Below are 26,252 nucleotides of genomic sequence, written 5' to 3'. Positions count from 1 at the left end.
CTTTGATCCCACTCTGCCCACCCTGAATACAAAAACAGAGTGTGACCTGGTGGTTTCTGTGGGCTTGTGGTAACCTTTTAAATCAACCCTCCTCAACCCTCCTCTGCCCATATCATTTTGTGTCTTCTATATTTGGCTCATCTGTCCGACAGATGTGAACTCGCTGTTTTGATTAAACAACAGAGCTGAAAGCTGTAAAAGGGCAGGCGTTTGCTCAAAGCCTCTTATATTAGCTCTTCTATGCCAGTTATAGTAAGCGTCATTAGTTTTAAGAATAGCATTTTAGCCCTACAACCATTTTCAACACCACCCAAGATCAACAACAGGATTTAAACATGTTAAATAGCACTTGTTGCAAGTTTAGAGGAAAAACATTTACACTGAGGCTGTAATACTGGGGGGAGACGTCTGTTTAGTATAGTCACGTTGGGTTTGAGGAGTATTCTTTTCTTTTGAAAAATATAAAAAATAAAAATTGTGGTTTTTAGCTTTGGTAAAATGTGTTTCTGCAACAGTTTATTTCAGCGTCTCAACTTCCCGTGCCTCCTCACAAAGAACATGTCAACTGATACAACATCAGAAACCTGTCATCACTGAATAAACAAAGGACTTTTATGAAATCAGATTTTTTTTTTTAAGAACATGAACCTGACAGGTTTTTTTTTTAGAAAATCATGGAGTATATATTGTGCATTTTAGGGTTTATAATCTCACCAATCCTTGTATCCTTGCATGCTGGCAGCCTTTTTATCCTGCTACAAACATAGAAGAACCTGCTTTATTTTGTAGTATTTTAAAGTTGTTGTTGGTTTTTTTAAGGTAGCATTATGCTAAAAATGCATTTACATTCGGTGTAAACAGTTGTCCTCTGTTTACGTCTGTACCACGTGGACCCCTCTCAGCGCACTTCCTTAGCAACGTATATCTGAACCAGGAAGTAGTTCCCAAAGCTACTGCTAAGTGGTTGTGCAGCACAACTCCAGAGTAATGAAAGTAAAGTGAATCTGTATCAAACTTTGTGCTTCTGACGATGAGGATGAGCCGTAGGCACGAACCGGAATGAAGCTGCAGATGCCTTTCATTTGTTGAGACTCGGTCGATGTAAGTTGTGTTTGTTTTTTTGCTCTGCGGCGAGCTTCTGGCTAACAAGCTAGCCATCTGAGTGCTAGCTTGGCATGTTATAACTTTAATTTAGATTTTACAATGAATAGTAGTGACTCCCAGTTAACCTAAACTTTTAAACTTTTTGTCTGTTCTGATAGATTTTTAGCAAATGCTGTACGTATTAATCGTAGTGAATTGTGGCCTGGAGTATAAGTATCTTAACTAAACCGTGTTGTATGGCTGTCATTGTTTATAAGACAGTGCATGTAGATTCAACAATCCGCACATGCATTTTCACCAAACGCGTCCTAAGAGCCATTATATTCTCAAGGTTTAAAAGGTTATTAACAAATCATTAAATGGCTGCATATAGGTAAGTAAAACAAGTTGCAAATACTGATCACTTTGAATTATAAATGATGCATGTTAATTCAGTTCATTTCAATTTATTTTGTAAAGCCCAAAATCACAACAGCAGTTGCCTCTTAGTGCTGAACAGTGAGAATTGATTTAACCAACATAAAGTTAAAAAATCAACAATGAAAGAGAAACAGACAAGCGAATTAATCAACAGAAAACATTTAAATGGATAACTGTCCCAGAACATCCTCTGTAGACCCTCCTTCTCGGCAAGGAAAAACATTACTTATTATTTTTTTATTTTGCAGGGAAATACATCTTCCCTGGCACAATAGGATGGGCCATGATAGGCTTTTCAAGTAATGTGGGGGTTATGGCAAGTCTAACAAACTCTGAAGAACAGCAGGCAGCTTTTGTTTTGTCCAAATCATGGCCCCAAACCCAGGACTCAAACAAGAAGTGGAAAGGATTTGGTGGATTTGTTTTGGTTCATGCGGGTGAGTGAGGCTGACTTACTATAAAAATAAGTATTGCGCAAGTTATTTTAAGTATACTTGACATATATAAAGTATTTTTGAGAACCTTGGCATATGCTTTTAGGAGCAGGATATCATTCGGAATCTAAAGCCAAGGAATATAAGCATGTGTGCAAAAGAGCCTGTCAGAAGGTGAGCCTTACACACTACTATGCTTTAAACTTACACTATATTTTATTACAACGTAAACCATGGAAGTTATGTCTTTATAACCATACATATTGGAAAATAAATACACCATGTTCCTTTTCTTCAGGCTGTTGACCAGCTCAAATCCGGTGCCCTGGCTGTGGAAGCGGTTGCTGCAGCCTTGGTTGAACTTGAGGTTGTTTTTAACTTATATTTGTACCAATTATTTAGGTCAGCTGATAAAATATAATGAATCACACACCATTTGTTGCATAGATTTATTTAATAACTTTGGGTAACACCCTGTCAGTTAGTTTATTGCATCCTTTTACTGTTTTATGTTCAGTTAAATGATGTCATTTTAAATGTCCTCAGGGTTAGGATTGGTTCTGGTGAATGTTAAAACATAAAAACAGATCGTAGAAAAGCCATATTAAACACTAACAGAATTTAATCTTCAGTGTATTTTTTTTACCATTTTAACTGCAGTAGATCTTAATCAAGACAAAATACTGATGTTATTTTCTGCAGGATTCTCCCTTTACAAATGCAGGCATGGGCTCCAACTTGAACTTATCAGGGGAAATTGAATGTGATGCTAGTATCATGGATGGGAAGTCGCTGCATTATGGTGCTGTTGGTGCCATCAGTGGTAAATATTTATGTTCAGACAACATTATAAATGTAGAAGTGCATTTTGTGGAGATATAGCCCTTGTTCAGCTGGCATTGCATTATTATGATGTGTGATGACCATCTGCAGTCTAATATCCAACCTTTTACATATCTCAGATTTTAATATTTATCTAGTATGAGTTGGACCTATAAAGTAATTCTTCCACTAAAATCTAAATCGTAGCTGTTTCCTCAGGTATTAAAAACCCCATCTTAGTTGCCAACCGCCTATTAACCGAGGCACAGAAAGGGAAGCTCTCCGCTGGCAGAATCCCCCCCTGGTAATTATGACTGTTTAAATCCTTATGGTCACATAGAGCAGAGGTTTCAATCGACTGTGTTAGTTTTTTAGTGGGACAAGGAGCACAAGACTGGGCTGTTTGCCACGGAATCCCACCTTGTCCCTCAGAGAAAATGACCACCAGTGAGTAGATTTTTTCACACACTGCACAACTTTTTAATAGGCACACTCAGTCCCTTATAAACCTCAGAAATGTTGATTTAACAAAGATATAAAAACAAATTGTGGTGTGATTTTAAACATGCAAGTTTCTCATGGGTTAATGACAGTCTGGGGAAAGAAATAACTATGACATTGTTTTTTTTTCCCTTAATTACAACATATGCATTTTAATATACTTTAATTAAAATGAATTAAAACTTTAATTAAAATACTTTCATAATTTTGAATACTGTAGTTTGGTCAGAGAATGATATCAGGTCACACAAATTCTATTTATCAAAACTGTCCACTTGACTTCACTTCTTACTGTGTGCATTGTTGTATTCCCAATGCGACCCAATAGCATTGTCTGAAATATTTATGCTTTGTTATTTACTTATCTTAATTTAGAATCCCTGTTTAAACGATACCCAAAAATACTGGTTGTGAAGCCAAAATGCCTTATGTTACATGCAGAGTTCAGCTTGTCTGCCTATAAGAGGAACAAGCGGAAGATGGAGCTGGCAGAGAAAATGGACATGGGGCATAATCAGGCCAAGAGAAGACGACAATCAAGCGGAAATGTGAGTGGTGATGTTTTAAAATGATACAGATTACAGTGTCCTGGTTAAAGGCCTTCTGACAGCCTGCAACTAAGACATCAAGATATGTTCTGCCAGTTATGATCTCACATTCTTCAAGGGTCATTAAGGGAAAATGCTATTGCAGGTTGCTTAGATAGTTTCCAAGAAATGATTCAGGTGTTGACAAGAGTTGGTGTTAGGTTTCAGTGCCCTTAGCAGCACATATGTGAAGGCCACAACGCTAAGTTAGAAGCAGCTGAAAGCAAGAGCAATTTGTTCTCAGCTCACTAGAGCCAGAAAGCTACTACTTAGTTGAATAAGATAACACTGACTTCATGAATGTATGAAGTGTAGAAATGTACTTGTTCCGGTTGTCAGAAAACTGTGCTTGCGCAATCTTAGACTTTCTTGAAGAGTAAGAGTCAAATTATCATTGTTTTTACGTTGTATCTTTGCATGACATTGCCAGTTATTAGCACATCTAATTCGTACATCTGAAAACCTTGTTGTTTATATTACATTGCATTTCCATTCTTCCTATGTATTGACAGCATTGGACTATTATGTAAGACTAGTGTGTATTTCGGTCACAATCTCTTTCATTTCCCTGCAAAGTTTACTCTACTGAGACGATTCTTGTCTTCACAATACAACTCCTTAAGACTTGCTGGTTTAACTAAAGCTTAAATGCAGCAAGTCTGTTTCCAATCGCAATACAAATAGACCTTGTTCTGCCTCTGTCGTGTGCCAAGCCATAAAATCTGTTCATTCCTGTGGAGCAATATAGACACCTGTCTCCTGGTTTAGTATTGTTATGGACACATTTAAAGACCCTTAAGCTTTAGTCTTTAATGTAGATATTCTCTCCACAATTAGGACATTGATAAGAAATGACAAGAGGTTACTGGCGCAGTTTGAAAAGGCTGGCTCTGTTTCTTCTTGGCTTCAAATGCTGGAGACAAAAGTGATTTGGGGAGAAAGGAACAAATGAAAGAGACTGTTGCTGTTTTTGCTCTGCCATATTAGTCCAGCTTTAGTGATGCTCTCTGTGCGGCTCCCATCATGTTTCACCGTGACATGTAGCACATTCAGCCTGAAGAAGTCTTTTCTTTGGCAGCCTGAGGCATGACGGTTGAAACTGGTGGCGTCCAAAGTAAACTGTAATCAGGGAAAGAAACCAAATTATTTTAAAAAATTATGTAATGCAAATTTTTGTCAAGCTATGTAATTTATGATTTTACATTGCATATTTGCCAAGTTAATATTACAGATCAAATGAGTAAATATAAAGGTATTTTTGATAAATAGTTTCTGCACTTGTTTTGTTTGTTTAATTTGCCTGCTTAACTTCATTTGCAGGAAAATGGATCCGGGTGCCTTGACACAGTGGGAGCTGTAGTTGTGGATCTTGAAGGTAATGTTGCTGCAGCAGTGTCCAGTGGAGGCCTCGCCATGAAACACCCCGGCAGAGTTGGACAGGTACTGTATTTAATTATTTTTTGAGCCCTTGCCTTACATACATAGCACTTTTTACTTATTCTTCTACTTCCTACATAAGATTACCACCACAAAAATGAGTTGTTTTATTGAAAAATCAGTATTCATGAATACTTTATTGAATATACCAATAAACAAAAGCTTATTTAAATACTTTTAATCTTTCACTCCTCAGGCATCTCATTATGGATGTGGATGCTGGGCTGAAAATGCCAACGACTTGATTTCCTATTCTACAGCAGTGAGCACTTCAGGTAAATCTTTTTTTTTTGTTTTGTTTTTATTACATTTATTTCCTTTCCCAATCAACCCCAAACTAACAAGGCAATTATCAAGTAAAGGCGCAATGTCCTAGTCATCTCTGGTTATGTAAATGATTTGAATATTAAACAGGGCTGTGTCTTGTTCAGTTTTTGCGTATTATAAAAGTGTACTATAAATAAGACCCCTTCTTCCACAGTGTCCAGTGTTTACTCCTGGCTTTAGCTCTGGTGATGACAAGTTTCAGAAACAGATATTTAATGTGTATTGTTTTGCGTCAGTGAGCGGCGCTTCAAAAGGCCAGATAATACTTTCCGATGACCTCCGCGCGCTCCTGTCGACTGATTCTCTTCTGTCATTTCCTCGTCTGATTGAGTCATCATACTCTACTCTTTGGTGCTCAGCTGCACGCCAGGTGCTGTGCTCCTTGGATTAGCAGCATAGTTTGACACTAGATATAGATACTGGAGGGTGAATCAGAGGAACAAGTATTGCATAGGTTTCAGTGAGATGTGAAAGTCAATTAGTTGTGTGGATATGTCTTGTATTTTTGAAGAAGGGTTCTGATTGGGTCATGGAAAAAATGAAGAGCTTTGTATTTATTTATGTATTTTCATTTATTTATTTGATAGTGACGGTGCATATTATCTTTAACATTTACAGTGTAAATATGCAAGATTATAGCTGTTCTCGGTGTTATAGGTATTGTCCCTAGGCAGGTAACAGAGAAGAAAATTACAAAGCATCACAGTGAATAGTCCAGATTTTAAAATGTTCATAGACTTGGATTTCCTTCATTTACAGTTTAAGATTCAGTTTGAAAGTGACAGTGATGGATTTTCTCTTATCTCTCAAAGGAAGACTATTCCAGTATTGAGTCCCTTTGACAGAGGCACAATCTGTATACGACCCTTCGAGGCATGGTGCCCATCCCACTATTGTATACTGGTTACTTCCAGTTTTGAAAGCTGTACTGATGCGACTATACGGTAACTTTTAGTAAATACTTTTTAATTTGCCAAATTTACCTCACCTACAGTTTAAGTTGCTCCTGGGCACTTATCATGTCAAATGTATACGCCATAGTCTCCAATTGCCTTAGTTTTGATTCCCTTTGTTGTTTGTTACTAGACCATTGTATACTGTACACCAGTGCAGTTTTCTTTCTTTAAAATATGTAAGACTTTCCTACTGTACAATGCATAAAGTAAATATGGTCATGTTTTTTGACTCAACTCTGAAGTTCACACAGTGGGCGCCAGTTCAAACTACCATCTTAAACACAGCCAGTTGCAGTTTGGTCTCTTGTGGGTGTGATCAAAAGCACTGCACAAAACGGGAAGTGCAAGAGGCCAGATTATCCACCTACTCACTCCAACCACTACTCATTTACTACTATTAAAGACTACTGTATCTTTCACTGCGTTGTGTGGCTTGGCTTATACAAAATATATACAAAAACCTTGAGCAACTACTATTCATATTCAGGAAAGTAAACCTGACATAACGCAGCAACTTTAGTCACCCCTTTGACAATGAGACGGTATCACCCAAGGCACTGTCTGCTTAGCATCTTAACTCACGCAGAGACAGACTTTAACAAAGCCTGCTTATTTTACGTTCTTTAGTTCTTTTCTAAAACTTAAACACTTAAAAAGAAAATGATTTAAGACAGATCTGTATGGCATTGAAAGACTATTATATTTGGCTCCACTTGAAGATGTGAAGACATTTGTATGGAACATCGCTTCTGGGCAATATTTAAAGCTGTTTGAAGTGGATGTGTAGTCTAATGCTTCACAGTACAGACGGGCTGATTCAGTCCGACAGTCTGGGGTCATAATGTGTATCAAGAGCATTTTGAAGCCAGCGTTTATGGGATCGCCAGTAATCAGTGTAACATAGGACCTGATGGCTTTATAGTGACTGGCTATTAGATGTAAACAAATATCAGACATGCACTGATGACATTTACTGCAGCCATTATAATGTAGCCATACCTATTTAGAGCTTAAATACATTCTAAAACGGCAAATTTGGACATGATTGTACTGAGGATTCTATCATTATGTTCATCATTATCAAAGGTCTACTAGGTTTACTTTTGAAATGTCATATCGCTGTGTTCTATGTCCAAATGCATTGTTTCAGTGCAGCAAATAAAATTTTACAGCAGGTCTATTATGCAAAATCCGCTTTTTAGAGCTTTTAACCATATTATAGTTGTTTCCTCTTCTCATTTACCCTCTCAACATTGTTTTTGGAGTGATTCGTGCATGTTTGAATAATCTTTAATCGCTTAATTTCAAGACATCATATTTTTTGATCAATCCCCATTTTCACCGCCACTGGCATACACCCACCGCTCTCTACTTACATTATTCTACAATTAAATTTTTTTAATCGATGATATACATAGAATTTGGCAGCGTCACATAGTTATTTTGGTACAAATTAAATCAAAATTGCTACTGGCCATGGTGATTTACAGCTATCCTTTTGTGATTATCCTTTTTTGTGATTATGTTCACGGTGACGTCAGATCCTATTTGGCACCACAGTTTTCTAAGGTGGTTACTGAACTTGTTTACTTTATTACATTGTTTTAGATGAATATTGCAATTTAAAATGTGCAAAGTATAACAAAAGTATCCACAGGTGTCAAAGATTACAACTGTATAGCAGACAGAAGCACAAGGTCCTCTTTAATTCTATTAGCTTCTTCAAGCTTGTAACTGTATTTTTAGGGACAGCCTTCCCATAATGTTACAATCAGTATTTGTATTGTGGGTAAATAATATAAGAAAATATTGTACTGTGGTATACAAATTTTCCATCATGAGTTGCCCTTGTTTTTGTAATGCACACGACACATCTATGTTTCACACTTATGATCCACCAGCCAAAACAATCAAAATCAATATAATGACAACCAGTGTATAAATGGGCCATGTTTAGTAAATATTATAATATAAATATCTCAAAACATAATCAGATATACAACATTTTCCGTGTAATATTTCTGAGTTCAAAGTCTATGTCAATATTATTTGTCATTCCTTCGCCCCAGGAGATGTGGCGTGGATGTTTAGCCTGCACATTTTTTCAGCCTATAATGTCTTCCTATATTGTGGCTGTGCCTTTGATGTATCCCTCACAACGGGACGGAGCGCATAATGTGTGTTCCAGTGCGACACCTGTTTTTAATTTCCCAACATGAAAGGCATTCCCATCAGACGCTACAGAACAACAATCATTTTTATTCTGACACACGGAGCACTGTACGCTCCTCACCCTCTTGTGTCAGCCTCTTTTCCGCCTCAGCCCTTTAACTACGGCCACCCTTTCATTGGGGATGTTTATTAGTAATGTACAGCTCATGTGGGGCGTTTGTTTCATACACCCTGACAGCTCCCATCCGGTTTACACTTTGCTGTGGTGAGTGACAAAGCAGCCAGCAAATGTCAGCGTTGCACCCTCCCCAAAGTGTCAGCTAAACGATGGCTAATTGCAATTCTTCTGACAAATATTGTGGTGATAATAATGACACTTGTTTCCCAGTTTTCCCCAGATTCGTGTACAAATTTTGACATGTAAATGAGGAATAACATTTGAGACTGGAACTGCTAAGCTAATACAAGAATCACATAGGCCTGTCATGATAACATATTTCGAAGATCGATATATTGCTGAAATAAAGACAGACGATAAACGATAATATTGAAAGTAATTTATGCCACAATAACCCAAGAGTAGATTTAAACCACAAAAACTATTTAATGTACAATATTGTAAAAAATAAAAATAAAAATAGTATTTAGTTTGCATGTATAATGAGTCAAAAATTATTAATTCAAGCCTTAAAATAACAAAAAAATTCCTAGTAGTGCAAAGAAAAAGTACACACTGTAAATAGTGATCTGCTTCATGTCATAACATTGTACTTTTTTTAAGGTTTCCTCCTGCTCCTTCCATTGGTCAGCCTCTGTAAGGCTCTGTTTGAGTGACAGGTGGCTTTAACCAATCACAGTGAAGTCCAAACTCTCCGAAGCAGCACATAGAGTTCGGTAATATGAATATAACAATACTGTGTACATGAATCGTGATCACATTTAAATCATGATCTAGGCTTTTAAAAAAAACTACTATGAACTTTTTGACCTATCACCAACCTCTACCCTGATTTCTCTCTCTCTCTCTTCTAGTTTACACTTGTGAGTGACAGAGCAGCCAACAAACGTTAGAGTCTTCACCCCAACTGTCAGCTATTACAGACACAGTCACACTAAACCCCTTTTTACATGGACTTTTTATTGAATTACTGCCCGCTTTGCCTCTGGTGTGACTGAGCAGCAATGACTTCCAATTCCCCAAGTGCTTTATGGTAAACAAAGTACAAAAGCCAAAGTACCTGGCCAAAAGCTCTGCTCTCGTTTAACAAGAACGTGAAATTACTGCAGGCATCTGGTCTCCACGGTAACTGACTTGCATTTGAGTTTTGTTGTAGTTACCTGACGTTTTATGGGCCCCTCATTCGTGTTTACAGAAACAACACGGCCATTTTCTGGTGTCTTTATGGGCTTACAGAGAAGCCGGGCCAGATGTGTTTGTGATCACTCCTGGAATTGTCAGCTCTCCTTTGTGCACAACACCCCATGCCGCCACCTACACATTTTATATCAACATTCTTTATGCAAACAGCACACTCAATAGGATAGAAAAGCGGTTCTCAAACTGTGGTGCCGGTGCCACTGTTGGTCATTTCTGGGCTTGATTTATATCTATATTGTATTTACTAATCTGGAATGGTTACTTTTATCTTCATTTAGATATTTAGATGGCAAAGTACAATCATCAATATACTATAATGTAATTGTGGTGCATGAGGTTGAGTGATGGTCTTTGGACTAGATTTTTTTAAACTCATATCTCCAAAATGCATAATTATTTGACTGTAATGGTGCATGTAGATGTAGTTGATATTATATTTTAAAATGATTTGTTGATTAATTCAGTAACTTCTGTTTTGGTCATTTTTTTGTGAAGTTTCTCATCTGAAACACTTTTTGCTTTAAGGAGTAAAGCTTTACAGAGCTTGAAGCACTGAGTGATTTCTGTTTCAAATCCCCACACCAGCTGAAAATCTGGGCACAAAAAACAGGAACACACTTTGTTGTAACAATTACCCTTGAGCAAGGATGTTGTGTTGAACTTTGTCTTCAAAACTAAAGTTAAAGCATACAGGAAACTACTGCATCTACTGCAAATGTATAACTTTTGTAAGAGTTTCCCTGATTTGCTTTATAATAAGAAAATGAATATAGCACGCATCAAAGTATCACCAGTAATCATATGTGCCCAGAGGGACCTTTGGAGTCTTTAATGTTTTAATGTGTGATTAATGCCATATTATTCTAATATTTGCAAAAAACACATTTTCTATGAAATCTAAATGAAATCTGGAGGCTCTTGGAATACTCAGTCTTTGCCTGATCGTAATCTGGATCCATACCAAAAAACATTAGCTTTCTTCCTTAACATCTTAAAGTTTATTTGAAATTCAGCATGTTTTTTATGTATTATATGTAGAAAACCCTTGTATTAGTTGAATTTAAGAATATCTTTGCTTTAGGTAAAATTGTGCACCAGTATTCATTTGTTAAAAAGGCAGATACCAACCAGTCCCAGAGTTTATGAAAAAAAAATTGCAAATACTTCCTGGTGACTTGATTGTACTCTTAACTTTCAAAATAGCCATACAACACACATGTCTATTGTTGTCTTGTATGTCTAGAATTCCCTTTTGTCTGTGTCCTTTGCCAGGCTGCGGGGAGCATCTGATCCGCACCATGCTGGCCCGGGAATGCTCCTCCGCCATGCAGTCCGAAGATGCCCACCAAGCGCTACTGGAAGCTATGCAAAACAAATTCATCAGTGAGTCACTCATTTGCACCGGAGTCTTTTCCATGTACACAAAACTTAGTCAGCCAAGAATGTGTTTGTGAGCACGCTGTGTGATACATGGGGAAATTACACTAACAGACATTTGGAGCATGGAAAGGGAAGGAATTAAAATAACAAGTGGAAAGTAAAGTCATACATGAAATCTGTGGGTTTATTTGGTCATGAAATGTTCCAGACACTACACTTTTTGTTGGTATTTTCACATGTTTTTGCAAGAGTGTTGTTGGTCTCAAATTATTCAAATGATGATAATAATAATAATAATCCATTCAGTCATGTAACTAGCATCAAATATGTACATTTTAGATTTAGAAATTACTTTGATTATCATTTATCACAATATTTCTCTATAGCAATTATATCGTGCTTCAAAAGATTTTATCGTGACAGGCCTAGCACCTTTGAAACTTACATTCTGGAGCTTTTTGTCAGTATTTTTGTTTATTTCTACAACAATAATCTTTAAATATACCTGATAGCCATAGAGTGACTGAAAGGAAGGCAATCCTCAAATACTCTGCTCAAAACCCCAGCTAAAACTACTAAAAGAAAAACTTTCACTCTATAGGACATTTTTACAGCAATTAACTATCCCAGACGCTGCAGCTGAGACTCAAAATATAGAAGATTTTCACATTTTCCTTGTGGTCACTTTCAGAGACACTTTTAACTGTGAATGACCACTGCAGTTCAGAGCAGAGCAACATGTGGTGTGCGGGGGCCTCTCTCGGGCCTCCTTTAGAAGTCTGCACCACTTTTGTACATGGCCATATGTAACAGCGAGACGTTTGGATATGCTGGATAAAGTCAATTTGAACTTAATTCTTCTGATGTCTCCTTTCAAGACACACGTTAAGTAAAGTTAAACAAAGCCCATAAATCGCTGCCTCGGTTGGAGCGGCAGTGAGTGTTTGTGAGTCTATGATCTCCACTGGTCTTATATGGAATAGTGAAGAGTCTGTGCTACATGTGTGGTAATACAAATGTGCTGACAAAAATATTAAAGAGGAAGAGCTTTTTGAATGTTTAGATTGAAAACACAGTCACGCAGATCATTTGGAAATAGCCCATCCTAGTCCAATGAGGTTCATCTGGTCTTCTCATTTCATCTTTGTTTTCATACCTGACCATTTTGACCGCTCACTAATGGTCTTCCTCAGAGTTGTCACGTGTCCGTTCAGCTGATTTAAACAGGTTTTGGTGCTGGCTTCCTACCAGTGGAGGCAGGTCGACAGCGCTATCTGCAGTCCGACAGTATCTCAGGTGCGTGAGAGTTAAAAAGTCACCGGTAGGAAGACGGCACCAAAACCTGTTTAAATCAGCTGAACAAACACATCACAGCAACATCATGTGACCACTGTGAGGAAGACCACTAGTGAGCAGTAGAAACGGTCAGGTATGAAAAACAAACTAAACCTTAGTCTGGAAAAAGAATCTATTAAAATAAATTGCTCAAACTATTCAAGATTTCCTTACACGCACAAACCCAGTAGTTACATCCAAGCATGCAAAAAAAATAAATCCACTCTGCAACATGTATAAACTAAAGTAAAACATCAAGAGACAGTGGCCACTACATTTTAAACCTTTTTGTCATTGTCTAACTAAAGGTCTCTTTAGACTTGTTTTATAGAGTGAAAAAATTATTATCATATAGAACAAAGGTCATTGTTAATTATGGGGGAATTATAACAATACCAAACAAGCAGAACGATACTTAAAATGCCACCAAATGGTCCTGGTTTTCTTCAACTCAGTGCTCTCTCAGTCTCTGTCAAAACTCCATCGTTGTTTTAAGCCAGGCCTTGTTATGTTTTACTGGCCACAGCCATCACAGACAGTGCCACTCTAAGTATATTTGTGTATACGACACCTCATTTAAATTCACCACTCTTGGGTTCATTGCAAGTGCATTTCATTAAAAAGATTTGACTCACTGCAATAGTGACACCAGTTCGTAAAATTGTCATTCAAATGATCTTAGCTGAGCACTTTTTCCATAAAAATATCTGCGTTTCCTCTGTGCTTGGATATATTTATGCCTGGTTGAATGGGCATTTCTGAATAGAGAATCCATGATGTTTTGTGTGTACAGGCTCACCCTTCCTGGCCAGTGAGGACCGGGTATTGGGTGGGGTGATCGTCCTGCGGTGCTGCAGATGTGTGGAAGCGCAGCCATCTCAAAACATTCAGGGTTTACTGGGTATGACAGCAAATATTACATGTTTCTACAGTCCTATTTGCTACATGGAAAAGGGTTTACAATGGGAGTAATTTATTTCTTCAGCTGTGCAAGAAGTTTGGGAAAATGTGAAGCTTTATTGTAAAAGTACTTACTAAAACAGTCTTAAGTAAGTCACTTTACATAGAATCATTTTGAATCGTGTACAATCCAATGTAGTCTTAAAATGTTCTTCCACATTTAAGACCACAGCTGAACCATAATAACAATAATACTTCAATACTAAATTTAATTGTAGACTACATTGGTGGTTAATGTGAGATGGCACTGCGGGGCACCATATAGATTAGAAATGCTTATTTAAAATGAATAAATAGGCTTAATTTCACTGAACAAATGGTCGCATTTACTCTTCTAAAGTCTGAACCTGTCTCTAAACAACATTCTTTTCCTGACAGGGGATTAGCTGGAGACCTCTCAAATTAAAACCTTCACATTTCAAGTTTGACTATTGCATTTAATTTCAACCCTTGCGCCCATAGATGTCAGCAAATTTTTCCATTGGCAGAACTTTCATCTTCTCTCCGTACATTTAATATTCATTAGTAGGTATTTGGTCTTAGGGGGGCAGTATTTCGTGGTTTGCCTGGCGGGTGGTCTACTTTTTAACCTACACAATCAGGGTCTGGTTTCTCACCCTTCATCTTAGATTTAGGCCGAGACCTCCCACTTTGGACTGAACCTCTAATCTCAGGACACTGCCCGCTGATTGTAACCGAGGATCCAGTTTCTCTACCTGCAACTCCGAAGAATGCTCTAAAGCTGCCATCCAGGAATTTGACCTGTCTTACATTTTGGTCTGACCACATCCTCCGTCCCCTCCGTGCCTGCCTCACTGATGACAATATTATGCACATTCATTCATCTTCTTTCACTTATTTTGGTTATGGGTCATTGGTAATAGAGCCCATCCTAGCTAGAATGTTAGACGTTCTACACCATGGACAGTGACTGCTAGCTTGAAATGTACACTGAGATATAAATACAGGACCACCAATCCAACTTAAAAGGCCCGTATCGTGCTATTTTCTGATCTATGTTACAATGTTCTTTCTTCATCAAAACAGACCTGGAGTTGTGTTTTGTTTCATTCACACATGTTTAACACACACATTTTCCAAATTTAGGCTGATTTCTCTCAAACTGAAAACACTCTGTTCAACCTTGTGATGTCATGTGGTAATACAGGAAGTGCTTCACTGTCACAACAAGTCACAACTCCAGGTATTTTTTTGAGAAGGAAACATTATAACATGGCTTAAATCTCCCACGAGTCCATTTAGCATAATATAGGACCTTTATTATAGGCATATTATATTATTTAAAGTCCATGGGTTCCAGAATGATGAAACATGAAGACAGTTTCCATAGCAATTAATAATTAAAAACAAATATGAATAGTGAAAAGCCTTCAAAATGTTGTCAGTGAATCAGAAGCTGAAACTCGTGAATTTCTAACCCTCTGTTTTGTTTTTACAGTGGAGTTCCTTTGGAGTCACACTACGGAGAGCATGTGTGTTGGATACATGTCAGCCCAAGACAGCAAAGCAAAGGTATGCACTAAAACGCATGACAACTGCAAATATACTGGCCTAAAATCAGAAAATATTAGGTAAGTAAGAAGATTTAGAAACTGTTTATAGCCCGTGACATGCAGGAGGTAGACACTTCCATACACGTCCATAGCTGAAATACAAGCATGTAATTTCTTCCATATATAACTGTGACTTTATGTTTGTGTCCGTTTCTCCAGCCAGAACAAGCTCACTAACAATATACACTATGTGGTTGGTTAGATCCACTGCTGTAGAATTGTGATGTAGTATGTGGAACCTTGTGTGAAACAAAACTCAAATTTCCTCAAACTTGCTCCTTCTCTTCTCTAAACAAGTAGCAACTATATACAAGATGAGTGTTTCAGGTGTTAATTATCATTTCACATCAAATTTACAGTGCATTTTCTGAAGTGTATAGCTGGCCTTTTCATATTACAGTACATTATGTCCTTTGCCCCCGAGTTGCATAAAGAGAGTCCACTGTTGTCCAAGCTGCTTCAGATTTCAAAGCTTTAGTCTGTCCCGCCTCTCTCTGCTCACCTGTCTCTCTCTCTCTTCCTCTTTCTCTCACTCCCTCGCTCTCTCTCCATCAGTGCCCATATTCCTTTGCTCTCCTTGGCCCTTCCATGTGCTACGTTTTGGTAAAGTTTACTAGGAGTCATTCACAGTGGGGATATCAGTATCAATCTGCATATTTGTCAGATGTGCTGTGTAGAGGAATGTGCCAAGCTCTTCTCCTTTCCCTTTTCACACTTGTGTCAAACCCAAAAGATGAGCACACAGGTTGGACCGAGTTTTCAGACTCAGCTGTAGTTAAAGTTTGAGTTCCCTTTATTCTGTACCTAGTGTCTTCAAAATGAAATCACAAAAGTGGCTGCATCCAATAAATTTTGTGATTAGATTGTGCTCACGGCCCTCATGGGATATCGACACATATTCTTAAATGAGCTCTTAGGAATTTCTCTCTCTCTGGTTGAATTTCATTTTAAATGTCTTGGCTTGGTTTAAAGGTGAACTGTATAACTTTTCGGGTGTTGGAGATCTGCCACGTGCTTGTCTCCAAGGAGGTGTAAATATGACGTGTAATTGTTTTCCTTGGACTGTTCCACACAACGGCATTAAAGTGATCTATCTTGCAATTTTTTTAATTACACATGTTTTATTGTAAAAATGTGCAATCTTACTGCGAGTTGGGATGCTCTCCACAGATCTGACCTGTAACCTGGTCTGATGGTGCCACCCACTTGCCTCCATGGAGATGTTTAATGCCATATTATGAAATATTTCAGGCAAAATGAGAACATCTTCATTGACCGCTGAGATGGTCACAAGCAGCTGGCAGACCTTCCACCAGAAAATGTTTGTTAAAGTTGCACCTTTAATGTTATTATATCTACAACTATTGTTCTTCACGTCATACACTCCATAGAGTAGTAATTAAATTAAATTAAATTAAATAGCAAGTTTGTGCACTCAAAATGTCAGGGTCTATGTAAATGACCTCAAACATGAAGTGCTATCTGGCCATTGCGTTCCATCTGTAGTGTTAATGACCTATTTGAAACTACACTTAATTAAATAGCAGTATCCGTCATGTTCACTCCATGAATTCCATTACAGTGAATGAAAACTGTTGAAGCGTGTTAAGTCATAGCTGCTGTCCGTTAGTGGGATATCTTTGGTAGCAGCCCTTGATCTCGGTGGACACAGTATCCACTTCCTCCTGGTGACACAGTGATATTGGAGACTGGAGCTTAGGGCACAGCTGCTCGGCCAACCCTCACACGACTGAAACTTCAGTGCTCGGGCAGCAGTCCTACAGCCCTCACGGCAACCTCACTCATCTGACATACAAGTTTCATTTAGTCCTGCGATGCCACAAAACAAAGCCTGTGTTTTTCCCCTAGTCTGGTTGAGTTACAGTCACTTGAGGCCTTTTTTAGACTTTAAACTTGGCTCTAGCCTCTGTCGCCTTTGTTTGTCGTGTCTTCGTTTAGAAGCTGCTGAACCACAGGCAGTCAGATGGTCATGGCATTAAAGTACCTGCTCCTGCTGCAGACATCAAATCCTTAACTTCAAAGAGGATCCTTTCGGTTTTCCAATATTATTTCCAAATATCAGACCAGTGCGTTGTTTCCACCTTGACAAAAAATGTTGGAATGGACAACAAACACAAATGCTGGCTAAAGATGTTTGCTTGAGATCCAGATAAAAAGCCCACAGGACCGTAAACCAGGACAAGTGGGACTATCAGTTTTCAAGGGCCTGAGATGCTGTCCTGGAGAAGGTGATGCTATACCCCGACCAGTGCACATAGGAGAATGGCGCCAGTCTGAGTAAAACAGCTGGCAAGACACGTCACCGTAACATGACCTGACCCTTCTGTCAAACATATCAAGGTATGTGTAAACAACACACTGATATGATAAAAAGAGCATTTGTTTAGAAATCAAATCCTTAAATTATAGGTTTCATTAGCACAATAATGCCTCTTTGTTGTGTGGTTGTATTTCACTGCACCCTACTTCAAAAGGGACCTTACAAAATCAGCCTTACTTTATTTTAGGCTGACTGGTTAATATTATATTTTTAGTTCAATAAAAGTCTATTTGAGTCGTACTTCGCCCAACTGGAATACACCTGCTGAGAGTATCATCTTCTTAAGGCCCTTTATTTAAAATCTGCCCACATTAAAGTATACAGCTGCTACTCCATACACATTCTTCCCATTCTTGTAGCTTCACAGCAGGCGTTGCTAACTGTCTAGTCGCAGTGAATCCTGGCCTTTTGTGATAAGAACATGAAAGCGCTGATACATAGAGGTATTCAGGTCACAGGCCAAGCTCTATTTTAACTGTAGCTAATTCACATCCACTTTATTTTATGCTTTGTATCTTTGACCGTTTAACAAATTCAGAGTTAACATTGCGCTGGGTCCAAAGTGTGTTGCAACCCAGAGGCAGACACGGCACTGGCAGCTTCTCACCGCTTTTCCTCTTCAATCAGCATTAGTTTCTTGGAAAGTTGAATCATGTATCCTAATCCTTCTGACATGACTCTGTGAAATGGCCATAAAACACTCCGAGAGCATCTGGTTTCAGTGAAACACCTCACCTGTGTTTGCTCTGGATCTACCATCACGACATCCAGCCACGTTTGAGACAGTTCAACTATTGTTTTATTGTTTGGATGATTGGACAGATGAAAGACAAAACATAGAGGCCATGGCAACGATTATTGGGGGAAGAAACACAGTGGCACGGTGGCAGAGTGGTTGGCTCGCTTTCCTCACGGCAAGAAGGTTCTGGGTCCAACTTATTGTTCAATAAATTATAAATAGAACTGTCATTTTTGCAGATCAGTATGTACCTTTTCGTTGTAGTAGTGGGAAGTTTTTGGCTATTTTTTGCAATATAAGATTTGAGCTGTAAAAGGTGGAAATTAAGAACTTCTGTGACTCATTACAGATGCAAACTCATTCGGTTGTTTATTTATTGGACCTCATGATTTTTAACAATCTTGTTCAGTTAGAATACTTTTTTTTAAAGATAATTCTGCTTTATGGTTTCAGTATTATCATCTATGTTTTATATTTACTTCACCAATATATCACACTTCAAAATTCGTTATCATGACAGGCTGAGGTTTGACTTCCACTCTGGCCTTTCTGGTTTGCCCCATCAACCAAAATACGCACATTAGATAATATTCTCGAGCTAAAGTAGTCCTGATCGAGCCCGTCTCAAGATCTGGAGATGGGTCCCTGTCGCCCTTTGCTCCTAACAGATTGCCACAGCAGCACTGAAGAATGGGTCAAATTCAGGGGACATATTTTCATACAGGAATTACAGTATAAACTAGACCTTATCTTGCATTCCAATTCTATATTCCTTCACAGTTATTTATTTTATTTTTATTTATTATTTTAGCAGGAAGTCCCATTGAGATTACGTCTAATTTCCAAAGGAGTCCTGAATACATAGTTAGAACATAGTAAAAGTACATTAAAGTATTTACTGAACACGTGGTCCACAGGCTTCAGTTAAAACAATTACCACAGTCTGAAAAGAAGACCGATATAGTGTCTTTAAATTCACTTAAGGGAATTACACTGTTTAGTTTGAGTTGGTTTATGAGAGTGTTCCATAAATGAGGGGCAAAACCATTTTCCTTTGCTCCGTGTAGATTTGTGGGACTGCTAAGGTCAGTGTCCCCTGAGACCTGGTCTGGTAATAACGAGAACTGAATTGAATCAGGGAGGTGAGATACTGTGGAAGTTTTGCCAGTGTAGCTTTTTTAAATGAGGATGTGGGCGTGTATAAGTCTGCAGGTCTGCACTGAGGTCCAGCCAGCCCTGCTGTACAGATCACAGTGGTGTGTAGTAACTGTCAAAAGTAATAAAACGAAGTGCGCTGTGGTAAATAGTATCAAGATTTTTTTTAAGGTACTGTTTGCTGCGTGACCATAAATAATGTCACGATAATCCGGTGAAGAAAGGACTGTAGATTGAATTAATGTTTTGCTATTTTTATATGAAAAACAGGCTTTATTCCTGTAATGAAAACCTATTTGAATTTTAAGTTTTTGCCAGAGGTTGTCATTGTGTGTTGTAAAATATAGCCTGCTATCCAACCAAATACTGAGGTATTTATAACGAGGGACTTGTTCAGTGAGGTCACCATTTAAAGTACAGATGGGACCGTAGGAGCCTGTGACATAAGAAGGTGGTGAAGTGCATTAGTTCTAGATTTACTAGTGACCGTTGAAAAATATTAAATGCATTTTGTAGTGTTAGATAGAGCTTCATGAGCACTGGTTGCGATGGAATACAAAATTGTGTCATCTGCATAAAAATGGGCAGTACAATAGGAAGATGAGGGGCAAATTAATTACTGACACCATGTCCTTTTTTAGTGGATGAGCGTCTGTTTAGACCAGATTAATCATGATTATTGATATTAACCTCAATAGCAGCACCCTGGTACAACCCTCTTCTGTCTCCTCCTGGACATCATTACCACTATAAAGAAAAAGGAACAAACATATGGCAACCAACTCAGGCCTTGTGGTCATTGTCTGCTTTGTGTATTACCCAGAAATGTCTTTTATTATAGTACTTTTTGCTTTTTATTATGCATCTTTCATGGGGAATAAATAGCATATGATTGTCTTTGTTGCATTGAGGAGAAGAATGCAAAAGCCACAATAGAAAACAGTGGGGTAGTCATGCTGCTATATTTATCATAAGGCTCTGTTCTATGGTGTTAATGTGGGGCTCTTTTGCTCCTTGTTTCGCTCAAGAATGTTGTTTTTCACATTGTGCTCGGACTTGAATGTAAATCTGACATGTGGTTGCATTGAGTAAGAAAGCTGGCACACGCTAGGGTTTGGAAAATACATAAACGCCCCAGCCACGTTTTCCTATTACTTTCCACAATACATAATTAATTTGTTTTAATTTAGTTTGAAGCATTTTAATTAATTTGTAAGGGCCAATTAAATAATTACTTTTAGCTGGGAGCAAGGTCAAGTCGTTTAATCCATCTGCCACTTGCGGCGTTAAGCACATGCTACAGAAAAAAGGCTTATTTTTACATATATACAGCTACTTTCTAGAGCTGCTCAATTAAGGCAAAGATGATATTACGATTATTTGGCTCATAACTAAAACCACGATTATTTCAAATAATTACTTGCTATATGACATTTGTTTAAAAGCTTATGTACATTATTAAAGTGGGTTTTTGTTCAGGTTTTAAGTTGTAGAATGAGTGCCCATAATATCCTGGACAGATTTTTCCATTTTCCATTACAATGTTTTTGTAATTGAATAATAGTAATAGTTGAAATCACAATTTTAAATGTGATTATTTGCACATCCGTATAAGATTCATTGCATTTTTCTATGACACTTTTAAGTTTCCAGTGACATCCATCCATTTTCTTTCGCTTATCTGGGGCTCGGTTGCATGGCAGCAGTTTAATTAGGGACTTCCAGACTTCCTTCACCCTAGCCACTTCCTTCAGCTCCTCCAGTGGGACCCCAAGGCGTTCCCAGGCCAGCCGAGAGACAATCCCAGTGACAATAAAACGAAATGTATTATTATGTTTGGGGGTTTTGAACGTCCAATGTATCAAGTTCTAAAACAACATGGCAACAAACCAGGTTGTATTGGGGCTGCAACACTTAATTTGAACTAGCAAACGTTCAAATTAAGTGTTGAGTCATATTTTAGTTGTGTTTTTCTTCTTTTTTAATGGCAGTATATTGTTTGTCTACATTAGTCCTTTCCGCTTACCCCATTGCAGAACCCAACACAGTCGTCATGTGTTTTGTATGATCGGTTGAATAGAAGTACGCTCTGGTATACTTGTCAGATCGGATTTTCCTCCGTATCCAAGTCATACAGCATTATGGTCAAAGTTTACGCGTTTAAGCTGGTTAGCATTTAGAGTGACCACTGCGGTACTGTTACTTTCTGACATGTCGACATCAAAAGCCGGAGATTTAGCATGTCGCCATTAGCTAATTATGACTTTGGGACAGACCTTCACTTGAACAGTTTAAAGCTGCCCTGTCCCACAAGATGAAGGGGCAAAAGATGAACTCTCCAATGGGGGCACCAGAGGCATAATAGCCCCTTGAGAGTGCTACCATGTGTGAGTGCCCCGTCTGGCTGTTGTCTCAGTGACAGATGCCCTCGAGCTGCCAGGGTCAAAGTCCAGGCTCCAAAACTTCCACAAGAGATGATGGCTGTGAGGCTGGACCAGTGATGTCAGCTGCACTGTATAACTGAGCCTTGGTTCAGATGACTCGCATTGGGAATTTGGAGACATTTTGACTAGATTAGATTTAGGAATGTTAAAGATTATTTGCTGAATCAATTATCATCATTATTCAGGACACAATAAAATCACTATGTACAAAAAAATAATGAACAAAAGAAAACTTGAGTCACTTCAATCCATTCTAATCTAAATAGATAAACCATGTTAAAGCCCCAGTATAGCTTTTTTTTTTTAAATCAAAATAGACTCAAATTGAAGCATGTTTGTTTTGTTTTGTTAGTTTTAATTGTATTTATTGCACTGACAAATATAGATCAACATGCATACTCACTGCACAGGATCTCCACAGAACTGACTCATACGCTGCCTGGCCAAAAAAATAAAGTCGCCACCTGGATTTAACTAAGCAAAATAGGTTGGGGTTGCTGCAGTTGATCAGGTCTAGGTTCAGCAACAGTCTGTGCTCAAAGAATGAAGCCAACTGACTACCTGAATATACTGAATGACCAGGTTATTCCATCAATGGATTTTTTCTTCCCTGATGGCACGGGCATATTCTACGATGACAATACCAGGATTCATCAGGTTCAAATTGTGAGAGTGGTTCAGGAGCATGAGACATCATTTTCACACATGGATTGTCCACCACAGAGTCCAGACCTTAACCCCATTGAGAATCTTTGCGATGTGCTGGAGAAGGATTTGTGCAGAGGTCAGACTCGACCATCATCAATGCAAGATCTAGGTGAGAATTTAATGCAACACTGGATGGAAATAAATCTAGTGACATTACAGAGGCTTATCGAAACAATGCCACAGCAAATGCGTCCCATAATCAAAGCTAAAGGCGGTCCAACGGAAGATTAGTGTGTGAGACCTTTTTTTTTGGCCAGGCTGTGTATTTGGCCTGTAGTAGTAGTACTGTCTGATTCCACAAACATGTTGTTCCTTTGGCTATAATCTTCCACAGTTTGGCACAAAACATCTCCGAACTTTCTGTTTCCATGGATCCATGCTGGTTACTTGCCACCTCCAGAAAGCTTAATCGTCTTGGTTTAACATTTATATAGTAAATTCCAGTCATTTTAACTCCTCTAGATGTGCCTTTTGTCAGTGTAAATCCAGTGGCCTGGTACAAGCAGGAGCAGTGTTGTTTTCATGGATGAGAGGGTGACAAGTGTTACTGGCACAGACAGAGCAGGTCACCTTTGATCCCTCTGCTCCAGTCTTCTGCCCTCACAGCTGTGTTTGCTCCTCTCAGACACTGCGTGGCCTGTCCACTTTCTCTGCCTCATCTGTCTCCCTCAGCGGCTCTGACACTGGACCTCCCCAAACCTGGCTGCAAAATACACACTGAATGTAGTTGGCTGAGAAATAATGAAAGAGAATACAGTTTTGTGTATTTGTTGGCTGATAGAAGAAATGATTCACTGACATTTGTCATGGGGAATTATTCTTTCTATAACTTTCTAAAATTGATACAATATTAAATCACTTTAACATTTGTGTTTCTCGATTCGCTCCTTCAGATATGATTTACTTTTTCTCATTTTGTCAACAGGATTAATGTTTTGTCTCGTACATTAAAATATAAAATAAAATATAAAATACTCTTATTTTTTGACCATTTCTGACTATTCCTCCCACCTGTGGATGTAGGTACGTCTAGCCATTTATTTTGTAAGAAAAAAATCTCATCCTTTATGCAAAGTTATGCCACACTGATTCTGTTTTGTTTCATTCACTCATCTTTGAGTAATCCTTTATTATTAGTCTGTCTACATCTCCAAAGCTCAAAATGCTCTGTCCACTATGTGATGTCATGAAGAGGTAGTTTTCAAGTTTACAGCCACATTTTACCTTTTGTTCAGTAGAGATTGGCAATTCCAAGACTGAAATTATCCAAATTAGTCTAGTGAAGGTGTATGGAGTTTAAAAGTACAATGGGTCACTTCCTGTATTACCACATGACATCACAAGGTGGAACAGAGCGCTTTCAGAGACAACTCAGCCTAAATATACAGGGTTTGTGTGTTAAACATGTGAATGAAATGAAACAAAACTTCAGGCATGTTCTTGATGAGGAAAAAACATTATATCATAGATCAGAAAATACCTTCATATGGGCCCTTTAATATGACTTAACCACATTTAAACCAGTGCTGTAAATGTTATACTTTCTCATCGAACATGCCTTGTCCTGTATACTTCCAGACGCACATATCCCGTTTGCCTCCTGGGACTGTCCCCGGTCAGTCCCTCGCCATCGAAGGAGGCGTCTGTCGTCTCATGAATTCTTCAGACTGACCCACAGCTGCCCTGGTCTACACCTTGGTCTACTGGGCTGCCACAGCAATACTCCTACTCACCCACCCCCCCTAAACCCTACTCCCTCCTCCCTTTAACGTTCCACTACCACCACTTTAGTGAAGCCACACATAATGAGCTTTAGCTATTACAACAGGTGCCCGGAAATAGGGGATGTTTGCTTACTTACTTACTTAACTTTGTAGTGCACTTAAAGAACTTCCTTGTGTTCCAGCATGTTACTCTATGCCAGTTCCCTTCCTCTTCCAAAAGCTTTCTTGGGACACCTGGATGAGACTTGCTACACCATATTTTTACTCTTAAACCCCCGTTAGTGGCATTTTGTTTTTGTACATAAGCTATTATTATTTAGGAAAGCAGGGTAATCCTTTAAGTCCATTTATAAGAGTGATTTGGGTTTGAAATGATTTATTTAGATGGTTACTACACCATGTTGAATACTTGCTATCCATGCTAATCAATGTGAAGGGAAATTATGCATACCTGCCATGTTACTTATTCACCTTACATACATTATATTGTTTGTCAGTTTGTAACAGAATCGTGATTGTTCAGGTCATCATAGGTCATAGACTTTGCCTTTTCTCAAATAGTTTTATTGTAAATTTCTTTCGCATGCATATTATCTACAATCAGCCAGATTTACAGAAAGCTATGCATATATGGAGTGATTTGTAGTGCTCAGGTAGCAGCTGCCAATCTTTGACTGTTAATATCACCTGAATTTGTTATCAATTTTGTATAGTCACACTTAAAAAAAAACAAAAAAAAACGTTTTTACAAAATGTTATGTTTTGAAAGCCCATGTGATGGTGCTGGTAAATTTTACTTGAAAGGTGTGATGGTGAAATTGATAATAGTGGTAGGACTAAGCTACTTTAGAGCTCGTACTTGAAAATACAGCTAATATAACTATAAGCTATTGTAACTGCACAGCTCTTAACAGTGCTCACAAGGTCAATAAAACCTGTCTTGTTACAGTTTTGGTCTACATTGTAATCTTTGTTTAATCTTTGTTTCTTCTTTGATTCCCCGTAATGCAAAACCACTGTATGTTTTACTATTTCCAGACCATTTTGTGCAAACCCAAACAGAGTGTGTATATATAGACTGCTCTGTGACTGCCAACATCATCAAGCCTGGAAATTACATGTTCAATGCAAGAAGAAAAGCTGAGAAATCTTTTAGCCTGAGAGTAAAGCGTGTGACTACCTTACCTTTACCTGCTACATCCAAAGTATGTCAAATCATTTAAATAAAATATATAATTGTACAGTGAGTGATCAAGCATAACCACTGACACAGGTGAGATGAAGAAAACATATTAATAATTGTAGGAAAAACAGGCAAAAAGGACTAAAGTTGTATCTTATTCCAACTGATAAGATCATTTTGCTTAAAAGTTCATCCTGATTCCACAATAGGGATCACAGTTTGCATATGGGCATTACTAAACTGACATACTGTGGAACATTTTCTAACCCTATATCACAGAAGTTACATAATGCATAACCTTTCACTTAATATAATGTAAGTATCTCAACAAAAATCAAATTAAAATACAAAAATCTTGTGTATATTTACCAGCAGGTTAGGAGTTTACAGACAGAAGCTTAAAAACACTATATAAAAGGACGCATATGCTTTTTTATCTCACTGTCTGACATGAAATCAGACTAAACATTTCCTGATTTAGGTCAGTTAGGATTAACAAAATTATTTCAATTTGCTAAATGCCAGAATAATGAGAGAAGGATTTTTATTTTATTTTTCTTAACAGTTTATC

The 26,252-nt window shown here is 38.1% G+C and overlaps 1 protein-coding gene across 1 annotated transcript; it reads left to right on the top strand.

Annotated features, from left to right (window-relative positions):
• The first annotated feature begins 924 nt into the window (after nt 1-924).
• On the top strand, nt 925-25,446 carry tasp1 (taspase, threonine aspartase, 1). Its single transcript, XM_033979878.2, has 14 exons — nt 925-1,101; nt 1,773-1,961; nt 2,065-2,132; nt 2,257-2,325; nt 2,661-2,781; nt 3,000-3,084; nt 3,148-3,227; nt 3,723-3,829; nt 5,189-5,308; nt 5,502-5,580; nt 11,411-11,521; nt 13,647-13,754; nt 15,273-15,346; nt 24,353-25,446. Exons 2-14 carry the CDS (start codon nt 1,808-1,810, stop codon nt 24,443-24,445), a joined length of 1,269 nt encoding a protein of 422 aa, XP_033835769.1. The 5' UTR covers nt 925-1,101; nt 1,773-1,807; the 3' UTR covers nt 24,446-25,446.
• The last annotated feature ends 806 nt before the right edge of the window (nt 25,447-26,252 follow it).

Source organism: Periophthalmus magnuspinnatus, chromosome 15 (assembly GCF_009829125.3).
Source record: "Periophthalmus magnuspinnatus isolate fPerMag1 chromosome 15, fPerMag1.2.pri, whole genome shotgun sequence".
Taxonomy (NCBI): domain Eukaryota; kingdom Metazoa; phylum Chordata; class Actinopteri; order Gobiiformes; family Gobiidae; genus Periophthalmus; species Periophthalmus magnuspinnatus.
Note: the sequence above shows the minus strand (reverse complement) of the source record. Positions and strands in the feature narration are given on the sequence as shown.

Bases quoted from the DNA above. Each gene is read 5' to 3' on its own strand.
- tasp1 (XM_033979878.2), top strand. From the start codon at position 1,808: ATGATAGGCTTTTCAAGTAATGTGGGGGTTATGGCAAGTCTAACAAAC. The intron at 3,228-3,722 runs GTGAGTAGATTT...TGTTACATGCAG, and splicing joins CTCAGAGAAAATGACCACCA to AGTTCAGCTTGTCTGCCTAT. The intron at 13,755-15,272 runs GTATGACAGCAA...TTGTTTTTACAG, and splicing joins AAACATTCAGGGTTTACTGG to TGGAGTTCCTTTGGAGTCAC.